A 14715-nucleotide genomic window follows, 5' to 3' on the forward strand; every position below is an offset into this window, starting at 1 on the left:
CCCACAAGATGTTGCTGATTCATTCAGCTGGCAATGTGGGGGGGAGGGGAGGAGAGGGAATTAATCTACAAGGTGTATGCGGGGGGGGTTTCTTTTGTCTTTTTTTTAATTATTTAAAAATATGAGTATATTTAAATTGAAAGAAAGTTAAAATTGGTTGTTGCAGGGAAGCCACAATACTTGGGGTGAAAGCTTGTAGACCTTGTAATAAAACAAGTTAAAAAAACCCATCAGTCTGCTGGGATTGTAGAACTGAGCTAACAAGGCCTTACATGTAATGTAGGGCCTTAAATCATGAAAGCATGACTACTGCATGATTGGGGTGAGTAGTAGAGATTATTAGAGGAGATTTGGCTTGCAAATTCTAGCCACAGAAGAAAGTCAGCAGCAAAGAGCATTTGTAGTTGTATTGGCACTTCCCAGTGTAGTGAGAGTACTGGGCAGTGGTTAACACAGGGTCTTAATTAGAAGGAGGACATTTCTGGAGCATCCCTCACAAGATACCATGTGCACACAGGGTTGTGCAGGGCCCAGAACTAAGTAGAACAGAATTTCCACCTCTTCTGAACTCCAGCTGGTTGCGATGATGCAGGTTCATGAACTTCCCTTTTGAAGTAATCACAGGTTGGCAACAATTATTCTTTCTACTTATGGTTGTCCTGTATGCTGTGACCTTGCAGATGGGCAGACATACCTGGCTTTTTAAGTTTGCCCTGGATTTACCCAAATCCTAATACCTAATACTACCACTGCCCAGTAGTCTTCAGGGGCCGTAATGACTCCAAATGCCCTTTGGAGATGCAGAAAGAAGGGTCTTTCTACCCTCTTTTTAATAGCACCTGAAGATAAAGATGTCCTAGTTGCTCTCCTCAGAGGGGTGGGGTGATGTTGTCAGCCACATTTCTTGGATGGTGAGAGGCTTAACAGCTTCAGTGGTGGAAAACTATTTTTTATTGACGTGAGAGACCTGGAGGTGGGAGGCTGGTATTGAGTGAACCAAAAAAAAAAAAAATAGGCAAAAAGGGATTCCTCTGAATTATGTTTTTCACAAACATCATCCTAAACACTAGTTCTGTGTATTATTGTGGTATTTAGTGCAGAATTTCTGCCATTCAGTTTCAGTAGTAGAGGAGTCTGATAAGTAGCAAGCTATAAGCAGACAAGTCATGTAAGCCTATCCAGATCTCAATAAGAGTCTGATTCAAGGGAGCACTTTCTTTAGCTGGTGATAGAGAGCGTACATACTTCATGTACTTCTGCTCTTTCATTATACTGAGGTTGATAATTGGCAAGGACAAATGCAAAGAAAAAGCAGACCCCAAAATATGAAGCTTAAGAATCCCTTAAATTCTGTCAGTAAGGACATGGCTATCCTAAAATAGATCCAGCACCATGCTGGTGCTTAAAAATTGATTACAGATGAACCCTCAGATGATGTTGAGGATTTGCTTACGGTTGTAGGGTCATGTGGCATTGTGCCCATTTTGTTCACTTCAAGTGCTCTTATAAGCAGTACTTTTACCACCAACACTGGAATCGCATAGACCTAGTGGTTCAAATTCCACAAATCATACAATCTTTAAATTGAGTAGAAGAACCCAGATGAGGCTTACAGGCAAGTTTCCTTTTCTCCTTCCTACAAAGTCTCAAGAAATGGATGCTTTTACTTTACAAGCTCCTCCTTGCATTTTTTATTACTTGCTCTTAAGGCCAAGGTAAAGTTGCATTACAACATTAATTTTTTTCAGGGACTCAGAATAAGTTCACACTTAAACCATGTTGGCCCAGTTCTGACACCTTCCTGCTGCCGCTTCGTGCCCGCCCTCCCCCCGCCCCCCCCTGATTTGAGCAGCTAAGTTGGGGGTGGGCAAAATGCAGCCTGTGAGTCGGATCCATCCCACCAAGGGATTTTTGTCCATTTTGCAGTGGGTCCTTTGGTCCTACTTGGCCTAGGCATGGGGGAGCAGTCTGAGCAATGGCACATACAGCTGCCCCGCTGCCACCAGGTGCACAGTGGGCCTGGGGCAGCACGGCTGCTGGACTAGTTTCCCAGCAGCCCCTGCGACAGCAGCATGTTCTGGCAGCTGCTGCTGCCAGACCCAGCCCTACTGCCCAGGCACCCTGGCCTGTCTGCCCTGCACCCATTGCCAGGGCTGCCCAACAGCAGGTGGGTGGGTGGGCAGGGCATACATACTTCCTGTACTTCTGAGGGGCTGTGGCCAGGCTGGGAGCGGTGTCTGGGAGTGGGATGGGTGGATGGGGCTGGGATTGCAGGGTAGTGACAGCATAGGGTCAGGGCACAGGGAAGAGCTGTGATCCATTGCCTGCGTTCCCCGAGGACTGGTGCTGGTCCACAAGCAGAGGCGTGTGGAGAGCAGATTGTGGCTCTGGCCCAGGCCCTAGCACCGTGCTGTCACGGCCCCAAGATCCTGGACCCAGCTTTGCCTGCTTTTCCTGTTCCTGGACACTGCTCCTTATTAGCCTGCGGCCTCATCCTGCCTGCCTGCGACCCATCCCACCTGCCTGGCCATGCACCCTGCCTGTGGGTCCTGGCTGGTCCATGGAGACCCTAGGATTGTTGGCTGGTGACAGCATGAGGCCAGGGCCCAGGGCAGAGCCGAATCCACTCCCCACTGCCTGCTCATGGAACTGGCGCCCATCACAGGGGGCTTGCAGGCAGTGGATCGTGGCTCTGCCCTGGGCCCAGCCCCGTGCAGTCACCGCCCCATGATCTTGATCCCAGTCCTGGCCCTGCCCACTTGTCCTGCTCCCAGATGCTGCTACCTGTCAACCTGCGGCCTTATCCGAGCTGCCTGGCTCAGCACAGAGCAGAGCCCCTTGGGGAGTTTTGGTGAGCTGGGGTGGGGGGGTGCTGACCGGCCTGTGATAGCTCACCAGAACTCCCTAAGTGGCCCTTGGGCCCAAATAATTGTCCACCGCTAATCTAAGTGCTATTTGCATGTCCAAACAGAAACACATAAGTGACTCTAAATGCTAATTATGCAATTTTTAGATTCTCTTTGGCCCCAGCTGCCCCACTCTGGCTATACCTCGGCTTGCCCTGAGAAGGCTCAGAAGGGGTTGGTTCCCTGTGGACACTTGCACTCTGGTTCTGCTCTGCCTGGAGAGGAGCATAGCTGCTTTCATCTCACTGAAAGTTTGGTCCTAGTGTCTTGTCAGCTAAGCTGGTGGTAAGGGCACTTGCTCAGGGAAAGGAAGATGGTAGTTCTGCCCCCCACCACTTCAGGGGGATGGTTGAACTCACATGTCTACGTCTGAGCAAACTGCTATAACCACCACCAGGTTCTCTTTACTGCCTCCTGTTGAAGTTGAGTGGAAAGGGAAGATACTCTAGAGTGGGGAGAGCTAGTCCATGGGAGCTTTGCTCTGTGACTCGGCAAGATGGGCACTACTTTGGAAGGGAGGGGGCTGTGAATTCTGCCCCACCCCCAATGGTGTGTCCGTGTTTTGTATTAAATTGCAGAAGTCTTATTAGTTGCTGTGTATCCAATGACAGCCTTTACAAGTTTGATTTCTATAACTTGTCGTATTATAATTAAGGTAGTTAGTGCAACTGTAAACTGCAACGGCAGCAATAGTATTCACAGATTTATGGATCCAATAGGGCATCTCTGAGCATTTTTATTCATTAGTATCAAAATGAACCCTGTTTTGACTGTAGGCTTTTTTTACCACTGGAGAGCAGGTGGAGAAGCAAGTATTTTGTGTGACGAAGTAAGCCGTAGTTTCATTGTAACAGTTTCCCTCTGAAAAGTGCTTTTGGATTAAGAATTTCTTCACTTTTATCTGTAGTAAAGACTGTGGTATTGAGAGAGCTCATGTATGAAGAAGACCAGGTGAGGTGTACAGAACTACATAAGTCATCCAAGGCAGGAGTCAACAGTCTTTTAGAGTAACAGGCTGGCCACTTACAACCTGGCTTCTGCCAGCCATCATTTCCAGCCATAATGCCCAAACTGCCTGACTCCCGGCGGACAGGGCTGAATTCAGCAGCGATGGTAAGCAGTGTCTGCCCCAGAGGAAGACGGCAGAGAGCAGTAAGGACTGAGGGCTTAGCGGTACAGTGCAGGGCAGAGAAGGAGAATGTCAGGTCAAGCTATGTGCCACTAATTGCCCTTTGCCACCACAGGCCAAATTTAGGCACATCATGGTTGTAGGTTACTGACCTCTGCTGTAAGGTTGAGGGGAGGGAGGGAAGGGCATAAAAAATAAAAATGCAAAATACATAAAGTGAAATGCATCCTGTCCGTAAGGAAGGGTGGGGGACTTCAAACCTGCTTTTGACCTTAGAGTTGTGGTCTTTGGGTGTGGACAGAAATAACAAGGGAAGTGTTTCAGATGCCTTTGAAACATTTGAAAGGGCTGGCTGTACACGCATACAAGCCTTTGAAACATTGCAAAGAGGGGTAGAGAGAGGCCTTCCAAAATAAGACTTGAGCAGGGGAGAGAGGGCTAGACACTAACAGCCTGCGTGAATGTCCAAGCACTGGGTTCTGTTCCAGTGCCTGGGATACTGCTGGCTCTCCTCTGTAATATTAATAAGTACATACATGTGATGTCTGATACACATTTACCTGTATTTGCCAGTAAAACCGTGGAGTTGTCTCTGAACTGTACCTCTGGATAATGTCCAAACTTGGTCATTTCATCTTAAAGATACAGGAGAGACTAGAAGGGGAGCTTAGATGGTTAAAGGTGTAGCAGGAGGTGTTTGAGAGATTGTGAAGACTTTTTTAGCCAGGAAAAGAAGAGGTAAAGACTTGGGATGCTCAAAATTAATAAAGACTCTTGGAATCCGACAACATCTTTGTCACTTATCCCATCATGCAGTATGAAATAAGGGGTATTCTTGAAAATAAATACAGAACTAATGAAGAGAGAGGGTAAATTATGTATTGGCATAAAGAGTTGAATAATGTTGCAACTTTTTAATAACATTTTGAGCTATGTAAGAGAAGATGCCTTGGGCTTTTGTAAGTTAACTTTTCTGTAGAGGACCAGATGCTTCTAACCTGCTTCAAATCAAGCAGAGCACAGTGACTGTGAACACTATGAAAAAAAGACTAACCTTTCTCTGAGGGGTTGCTTGGAGGAGGACTTTGAGTAACGAATCAATGCATAAGTAGCAGGCACTGGATTGATTATACCTGTAATAACCAAGTACAGGGAAAGAGACTAGCAGCTTCTGGAAGAGGAGGGTGTACTTGTGGCCAACATTTATTACCAGTTGAGAAAAGGGCCGTACCCTGCTGCCAGTACTTCTACCCCCACAGCCTTTTGAGCGTGTGGCACTAATTGTTCCTTCTCCCCTGCATACTGTCCTTTGAATCTAGCAATGAGTCACTTTAATATTAAATATATTTAAAGAAAGACTGCTAGTGTGAATCTTTTACATTCTAAGTGGCTTGAGTTGCCAGCAGTGCTGTGCTGTAGCTGCATGCGGCATTTGATGAAGGTGAGCAATCTGTTACATCAAGTCCGCAATATGCATTTATTAGAAATTCATAATAGGAAATGCCCTTTTTATTATACAGAGCACTGGTGCTTAACATTACAGGCACAGTAAAGCATTGTGATAAAGTCCCTGCATTTTCATTATCCCCATTAAATGTGGTAGTGTATATTATGGGCATGATCTGGTATATATAGCCTGCTGTGTTTTTAAGTGACTGGACAGAATACTGCATACAAAGGCATTAGAACATAAGAATTGCTATTTACTGTGTTAGATCATAGGTCCCTCTAGCCCAGCATCCTGTATCTCACTGTGGTAGAGAGTGGATGCTGAAAGGGAGAATGAATTGGGTATGACCAGGGTTTTTCCACTGTTCCTTCTCACTTGCAGTCTCCAGGATTTAAGGTCTAGGAAGTTCTGATTCAGAGACTGTACCCCTAACTCCTGTGGTCAGTAGCTACTGATGCTCCTTTTCCTCCAAGAATTTGTGCAGTCTCTTTTCTGTCAGCTTCCACAACACCTGGTGGCAGTGAGTTCCACACTTTAGTTGCATGCTGTGTGAAAAAGAACTTCCTTGTGTTAGTTTTAAACTTACTAGTTTCGTTTTGTGACTGCTAGTTCTTGCATTGTGAAAGACGGTAAATAGTAAATCCCTATTTACTTCCTCTTTGCCATTTAATATTTTGTAAACCCTTATCTTGCCCCCACCCCCCCAGCTTTTCTCTAATCTGCATAGGTCCAGCCTCTTTAGTCCCTTCTCATATATATGGAAGCTCTTCCATATCACCAATCCTTGTTTCCCTTCTCCATGCCTTTTCTAGTTCTTCTGTATCTTTTTCAAGATGTGGGAAGCAGAACAAGGTGTGTTGCCCATTCTCTCAGTTATGTCAGATTGTTTTCTAGGTCCTCATAGTCTGCCTTGGTCACTCTTTACCACTTTGAATAATTTTGTGTTGTCTGCAAATATGACCACTTCACTACTTGCCCCCTTTTCCGAATCACTTTTAACATATTCAAACAGCATTGGTCCCTAGTAGGATCCTGCTGTTTTTACTACTTTCCGTCCTGAAAACTGACCATATTTACTCACTCTTTGTTTTCTATCTTTGGATGTTCCCTGTAATCCTGTGACTACCTAATCTAGTTAAGAGTCTCTGATGGGGACCTTGTCAAAGGCTTTTGAAAGTCCAGATATACTATATTAATTGGATTGCTGTATACTATATTAACTGGATTGCCGTAATCCACCTGCTTATTGACATCTTCAAAGAACGCTAGGAGGCTGGTGAAGTGTGATTTCCTTTTGACAAAGCGGGGTTGATTCCTTCCCAGCAAGTCACGTTCATCCATGTGCTGAACAATTTTTTTTTTTTTTTTTTACTATTGTTTCTACCATTTTTCAAGGAGCAGAAGTTAGGATAACTGGCCTATAGTTCCCAGTGCTCCCTCTACAGCCTTTTTAAAATACTTTCCAGTCCTCTGGTACCAAGGCTGTTTGTATTGATAGGTTGCATACTACAGTTAGAAATTAGGCAGTTTCCAATCCCAGCTCCTTTACAACCCTAGGGTGAATGCCATCAGATTTACTGCTGTTTAGTTTATCAATTTCCGCTATGGCCTCATCTATTGAAACCTCAGTTTGGGTCAGCTCTACTGACTTGTCCCTAGAGAGGAGTGAATCTGGTGAGGGAATCTCGCATACATCTTCCATGGTGAAGACATGCAAAGAATGTGCTTAGTTTCTTGGCAGTGGTCTGTCCTCTTTTGTTTGAGAGAGAGAGTTGAATCACTGGGGCATCAAAAATATTATTTCTAATTTACTTCAAAACTGCTATGCTGCTTTCAAGTGCAGGAAGTTATAGAAATGGGTTAGCACCTCCTGCTGTCTTGCACAGAAACAGCAAAAAAGGTGAATTTAGCACATGCTCAGAAATAACATCTTCTTAAAAATAATCTGATACAAACACTTTGTTGTCTTTCTGAAATCTTGGCATTTTAAACCTTCAATGAGACTTTCAGGATTATAACAGTGCAGGGATATGTGCCTGTTACATGTAGAATGTAAAGCACAAAAAATACTAGTATTAGAATCTAACCACTTCAGTTACAGTTAAAAAAGAAGTAATGCCACTTCCTTCTTTAAAAAAAAAAAAAAAAAAGAGAGAAATTCGGCTTCTGAGATGCTTTACCCCTTTGCAAAAAGCATTACAGTACCTCCCTTCCTCTGATCTCTTGGAAATTAACGCAGTAACTGTATGAAGCCAAATTTAGCATGCATTACACAATGAGATTAAAATACAATGTTTTGGGTATATATTTTTCTAACAATTTGTCTAACAGTATTCTAGCAGAATAATATCAGTTGCATAATGCTTTGAAATCTATAACTACTATAGTAATAAACCAGAAAAAGCAGTTAATGAAAGGGCCTTTCCCATGTGATATTTGGGCACAAAGGTGAACAATTCAAAATGTAGAATACATCCTTCCAGCTTACTTAAGACCACTTCCGATATCGGTCATTGCAGCCATCTTTGTCTGTATTATTCTCATTTATTCTATTTCTCTTTAGCTCTTGAAACATCCCAGCCCACAAAGACATTGTTTTGTTCTGACCCACAACTATGTGTAACTCACTTTCTCCATCCTTTCTCCACACGAAGAAGTGTTTGTTCCTGACTCCTTTTAGACTTAGTCAAGTTCCATTTCAGCCAATGATTGAAACAAAAGATTGGAACCTTCCAGCCAGTCTTCTTGGGGCAAGTCTTTTTTTTCCTTGACCACAACCCAAACAAAACTAGATTCAATCTTTCCTCCAATCTCATTAATGCTAGCCAGTTTTCAGATGTCTTCCCAGCTTTAAGGGTTAAAAAGCCCTAATTTTCTTGCTTTTGTGAATTAGGCTTTGTCCACCCTGCATTTACTACTGGAGCCACTGCACTAGCAGAAACGCATAGTGTAGGCTTAGTGCAGCACACCTTACTTCAGGGACTTTGTAGTATTGTGAAGTACAGATGGGTAAACTAATAAATATCAGTGGGTAGGAGGCATTTTACAAATGCCAAGAAAACTGCAAACAAATCTGAAAGGCTTTTTCATAAAGTGACATCAATTTTAGTGGCCAAAAGTTCCAAGTTAGGGGGTAGGGTTAGTACTTAAACAAATTCATGTGATGTATAATTTTTTTAAGTGATTAAACTTCTTTAATTACGTCTTATGAACAGCTGTTAAAGATTATGAAACTGCTCAAGCCAACAGTGAAAATGATCAACAGATTCGTGAAGGTCTGGAGAGAGCCCAGAAGATGCTGAAGCAGTCTCAGAAGAGAGATTATTACAAAATTTTAGGAATAAAAAGGTAAAATGCCAATTTTCGGAATGTTTACCAGTGTTGGTTCAGTAAAATAAGTTTGAAATTTACGGTTTGAATTAGTGCTTTTTTGTATGTTTAAATATTTATGCTTTTTTACCACATTTTGATATTGTTTTATTGTAACTGTTTGTTACCGTGGTCTTAAGGCTTTATTAGCAGTTATAACTGATATTAACTTAAAAATTCCCTACTTGTGAGCATTTGATTGGAAAAGCAAATTTCTGAAGATAGAGAAAATAGGGAATTGTATTTAAAATAACCTATTTCATACTGCTGCTACTAGAAGAGTTCATTATTGTCTGAAGTCAACTGCCAACAACAAAAGGTTAACAAATGGATATTCAGTTTTCCTAGTGCTCTCCAGTCTGCTTTTATACTTTTATTTAAGATTCAATAGTGTGGCATGTGAACAGCTGGTAATCTCATCTTAATTTTTTTTCCATCCAGAAATGCTCGAAAACAAGAAATAATCAAAGCATACAGAAAGCTAGCATCACAGTGGCACCCTGATAACTTCCAGAGTGAAGAGGAGAAGAGGCAAGCAGAAAAGAAGTTTATTGATATAGCAGCAGCTAAAGAAGTCCTTACTGACCCAGGTAGTGATTATATTCATGTAGTAGTTCTTTTTCTTTTCAAAATACAGGATGTAAACAATACAGCTGACTTATTGAAATATCTGATGTATCCTAAACTAGGGAAGAACTCTTTTCTGGAAAGCTGGAAGGAAATTGTTAGAAGGGCTTGTTCATCTTATAGATGAACACTCCAGCTTGTTCTAGAAACTTCATTTCTTTTGTACTGTCTGCAGCAAGACGGGGGTCTTTCCATAGTGCAGCAGGAAGGTAATTACCTTATTATAATGAATTAGTGCAGTATGCGCAAGCATAAGGGAAGCAAAAATGAAGCACAAATGGTGGGGAAAAGCGTGCTGGCTCTTACCGGAGGTTGGAGTGCCAAAACTTTCACCAAACTGTGAGAACGGTAGTGGATTAGCTGTTGGGCTAATGTTAAAGAGACTAGCTCCATCACAGTATAAAAAGGTTTAGAGAACACTGTTTCCTGAAGTGTTCATTTAAAAAAAAACAACAAAAAAACCCCAACAAAAAATGGAAGGAAATACCTAGGCATGTGAAGTGAGTGCTGACAAAACAAGGGGAAAGTGAAATACTCTTAGTACTACCTAGCAATACTGGTCTGTTTGATAACAGAATAGGAGGGAGACTGGCCCCCTTTAGAAGTATTTTAATTCCATACCATTGGAGGCTCAGGCAGGAAAGATGTCCCTCTTACAGATGAATTGTTTAACTTCCATGTCTAGACCCTGGCCCAGAGTAACAGGATTGTTTTAACATTAACTCTTATCCTTTGGAACAGAAATGACACTAACACTTCAAAACAGTTCTTACTTATTTACCAATCTTTATATAGAGCATTAATGTTTTTCTGGGTTTGTATTTCATTGTCTGTTTATAAGTGTAATGTGTTTTGTAAGACGCAAGGAAATACGCAGAATAACTTCAACCAGCAGAACTATGCGTTAGAGAGACAAAAACACCACCCTGGAATACCATAAAGGTGTTCTTAATGTCTCCTTCAGAGCTGAATAAAAGTTACATTTTTAGACAACAGTAAAGAACTTCAATGAGAAATCATTCTTCTCCCTGTCCCATGAATCTTTGACCTCGCTATGATGGAAGCTTATGTCCAAAGGCCAAAAAAACAGTCTTTAAAACTAGATGACTCTCACATAGTTTTTAACATGTTTTAAAGTCTTTTGCCTGCCCCCCTTTTGTGCACTACCTTTAAAATGGTATTTTCAGTTGTATCTTGCTCCCTTCCTTTTAGCCCATCTTTTCCCAGGCTGTAGAGGCTAAATCAGGAGTTCATATTTGTATTGCATTTCAAAAAACCTAATACAATCCTGAACTGAGCCCACTGCCCAGGAATCGAAGCTGGGACTTGATCTGAAGTCGTGTAAGACCCTCAACCTCCTTGCCTAACTTCAAAAAGTGAAAGATGGCCAAGGGACTGTTTAAAGTTAATAGGTAAAATCAGAAGGGGGAAAGGAAACAAAATATATTTTATTTAAAAGTAGGAGACAGTTTCTTGTGACTTCTGCTGGTTACCAGGAAAAAGCTGCTACAATGTCGAGCAGAAAGGGTAAATAAGGAACATCGCTTCCCGTCCCCACTTAAACTCCGCTGAACAAATGGAGCCATTTCCAGTAGTGGTACTATGCAGGGGCCTGGGAAGAAAGCAGTGCACCTGTTAAGTTGCTTCTCCTTGCTGCCCCTGCTGTCCCTAGAATCTTCAGGACTGTGGGAGCTGGGAAATGGAGGAATCTATTTGAAACTGATGCCAGTTGCATAATGGGTACTGGTTAAAAAAATGGATCTCATATACAGAGTAGAAATAATTAGTGTGATACCAGCAAGAAGGCCCAGCCGGCCATTCAGAACACTGCCTTGCAGAGGTTCTGGATTTCTTGCACATTTTCTGTCCCAGTTTGTTTTTAAGGTTTTGAAGTTGTTCTGGAAAGATAGGAGATTTTAATATTGTCTGAAAAAGGCCTGGGTGGTGTTTACAAGCCTCAGGTCTAAATCGGGAAATAAAAATCTTATGAGAAGCTAACATAGTAAATATATGGAAGGCTTTCAAAGTGCTGTGTCTGGAACTACAAATCTGGCCCAGAGTTTTGAACTCGGTGCATACTTTTGAAAGCTGATAGCGACTAAGAATAAGTCTTCTGGCTAATAATCTACTTATCCAAGTTGACTAATTTGATAGAACTTGAACCTTAAGGGAACATTGTTATACAAGTTAGTTCCATTTTCTGTATAAGCTGATTTCTTTGGAGTTGACAGACTGCTCTTGTAAGCTGCCCAACACTAAAGATCAAACCTACTTGGTTAACACTTTTAAAGCACAGTAAAGTATTTAGAAAGTCTCCACTGATATGTCAAAATAACCTTTGATTTCTTTGTAGATGTCAGATTAGTTTTTGTAGATGAAACTATGTTAAATGGATAAAACTTTATTTGGGCATTAAACTATCAAGTGTAGAGATGCAATCATTTAAACCAAACTGATCTGTAAAACTGTCTAGTGCTAGGACTCTAAAGCTAGGCCTTGTTTCTCTTTCTTGTCTGGATCCAGCTACTGAAATACTTTCAATTGAACTGTATTTATCTGTATTGTGACTTGAATGATAGGTGGTGTCCTGTTCTCACTATGTATGTATGCCTCTCTTTAGAGATGAGAAAGAAGTTTGATGCAGGAGAGGATCCATTAGATGCGGAGAGCCAGCAGGGTGGAGGACACCCTTTCCACAGAAGCTGGAACACATGGCAAGGATTCAACCCGTTTGGTTCAGGAGGACCATTTACATTTAAATTCCACTACAGTTAGAACAAGACTAGTTTCCTGTGGCTGCTGCTTTACCAAACTTTAAAAAAAATAAAACTCTCATTTCAAGACTCTAAACATATGTTATCCTTAACCAAAGAGTTTCTTACTACAAGAAAAGTTCACTTTAATATTGAAGCAGTTTGCTGTATTGCGTTGATAGTGGTGAGTGGGCTGGACAGGATTCATTAGTGCTGTTATATTTGCACAAGGGTATATGCAGAATAGTCATTCCTCCGAGTGAAAAAGAAACAGTAGGATACTATTCAGGAAAGCACTTAATCACATGCTGAAATCCTCCTGAAGTTAATGTGATTTAAGTCAATGTAACTTAAGCCTATGCTTAATGTTAAAGATGCATTTACATTCTGTTTTAATTAGGACATTATAGAAGTAGAAAAGATTGGTAATTACGTGTAGATTCACAAATGAGGAAAAAAAAAGAGTTGCCAGAGTCAGTGGAATGATTCAGCATCTCTCAGCGTTCTTAAAATATACTAGTAATTTGCCCAGCTACTGAACTGTATTAATAGCGGCAATGATGCCCTATGTATAGGCACCCATGTAGAACCTATGCATAGGTCAGAAAGGCCACTACAGAAACAGTAAATCATATTTCAACTGAAAAGCAACCTAATTAAATAAGAATATTCTCCCAGTCTATCTCATGATGCACTTCAGTTCCTCACAGTACTTTTGCTCTGCTAATAAAGCTCACATAACTCTGGAGAATTAAGTCCTGTATTGGTAAGAGGAACATTATCAGTACAGATGCAGTTGCAAGCACAACTCATGCTCTTCCCTTATTTATAACATCAACCCACATATTCTGGGACATAATTATAGGGTCATATAGGACACAAAAATGCACTTTGATGGGTACAAAAGGTAATGGATGCTGTCTTCATCTTTATTTTTACTATTAAACTAGAATCAAAGTGATCCTTGCCATCTACATTTGGCTTTAACTTGTCACTTCTCATACTTGCAATCTTAAGTTCGTGGGAGGAAAACCACGAACAAGATGTCAGTTATCTGAACAAAACGTATCTTTTTTTTTTTTTTCCTTCTAGAGTTTTCACTTCTTTGTCTGATTCTAACCTGCTACTTGACTCTGTTGGATTTCTGCCTCTCACAAAAGCTAATCCAGTTAAAGGATCGTTAATGCTGTTCTCGGACTATGTGTAAATGTGTTTCTTCCTAGCTGTTTGTTTATTAAGTAGCATTCTATTTAGACACATGTACATTTTGTCGTGCTGTTTGAGGCTTTGAGTTTTATGCTTTGTAAACTATGGGTAGCAGATTATGCACAATTTTGAGGGAGAAGCAAGGGAGAAGAGAATAGGAAATTGTCCATGATTTCCATTTGGTCATGAAGAACAAGCCTAGAGTATAGCCAGTGGGAGGAAGTATAGGTCTGTACGTGCACTTTAATATGCATTACCCTATTTTAATGCATCTTAAAGCATCACTAGAAACCATGGGCACTTGTACACGAGCATGGGAGGTAGCTCCGATGCGCTATAATTGCAGCGTGTCAGATCAGACGCAATTTAATAATCTGGTGGAGCATGGCAATTACCATGCTCTAAGATGTTCGGTCTACTTGTGGCCTAAGTGGAAGTCAGATAGTACAAACTACACATGAACGGAATAACCTCTATTTAATATAACGGGTGTTTACAGCACAATGGCTTTCAGTAGTTTTTCAGCAAGCAGTACTTTTGATCATTTAAAATCCTAAAATAAGCATAAAATATCATTAACCTAAAGTGCCTGCTCATGGTACCTCAGTTTTATTCTAAATTCTATTTAAAAATGTTATCAACCAATTTACAAATGAAGACTTGATAAAACTACTATTTTATGGTTAATACTAAAATGTTCAGAACTGACTTATGACATTATGAAATTAACTTGTAAACTTTTGATAGAGCTTAAAATTCCCTGTCACATTTTTCAAAAGCAGCAAAATACCAGTTGTAATTAAGTTACTTCCAAGTATGCCAGTTTTATTTACAATGGAGATACGTTAGTTATTGATCCATTTTTTTAAAATTTGTTTGAAGATAAAAAGATTATTAATCTTTATTTATTTATTCTATTTAGGACGCTTCACTGGCAGTTAGCCAGTTTTAGCACAGCATTTTGGTCATATATAAAATCAACTTAATGTGATAAGTTTGTTCAGTTTGCAAAACACATGTTATCTAAAAGGGTTTTTGAAAAGTAATGTTTTTATTGAAATGCATTTAATTTTTTACATCTTCAAAGACATATGAACAGTGTAAGTGTACTGTTAATACGTCTGTTAACTACCCTTGGTGGTTTAAATGGCACATAAGCCTCTTCAGTGAACCTTTTCAGCACTGATTTTTAAGCTGGTTAGTTACTACAGACTCCTGAATGTTGTGTTAACTGTCAGTTGACTATATTTAATATCCATAATGAGATGAGAGAAC

The 14715-nt window shown here is 40.8% G+C and overlaps 1 protein-coding gene across 1 annotated transcript in view; it reads left to right on the forward strand.

The window, feature by feature from the left end:
* The window catches only part of DNAJC3 (DnaJ heat shock protein family (Hsp40) member C3), a 79103-nt gene extending 64809 nt beyond the window's left edge, over positions 1-14294 (forward strand). The window contains exons 12-14 of the mRNA XM_025200338.1: positions 8701-8833; positions 9296-9444; positions 12102-14294. Of these exons, the coding sequence (XP_025056123.1) occupies positions 8701-8833; positions 9296-9444; positions 12102-12256 (437 nt within the window). The 3' untranslated portion in view covers positions 12257-14294. The remainder of the gene's footprint in view (positions 1-8700; positions 8834-9295; positions 9445-12101) is intronic.
* Positions 14295-14715: the final 421 nt, after the last annotated feature.

Source organism: Alligator sinensis, unplaced genomic scaffold (assembly GCF_000455745.1).
Source record: "Alligator sinensis unplaced genomic scaffold, ASM45574v1 scaffold740_1, whole genome shotgun sequence".
In the NCBI taxonomy this organism is placed as follows: domain Eukaryota; kingdom Metazoa; phylum Chordata; order Crocodylia; family Alligatoridae; genus Alligator; species Alligator sinensis.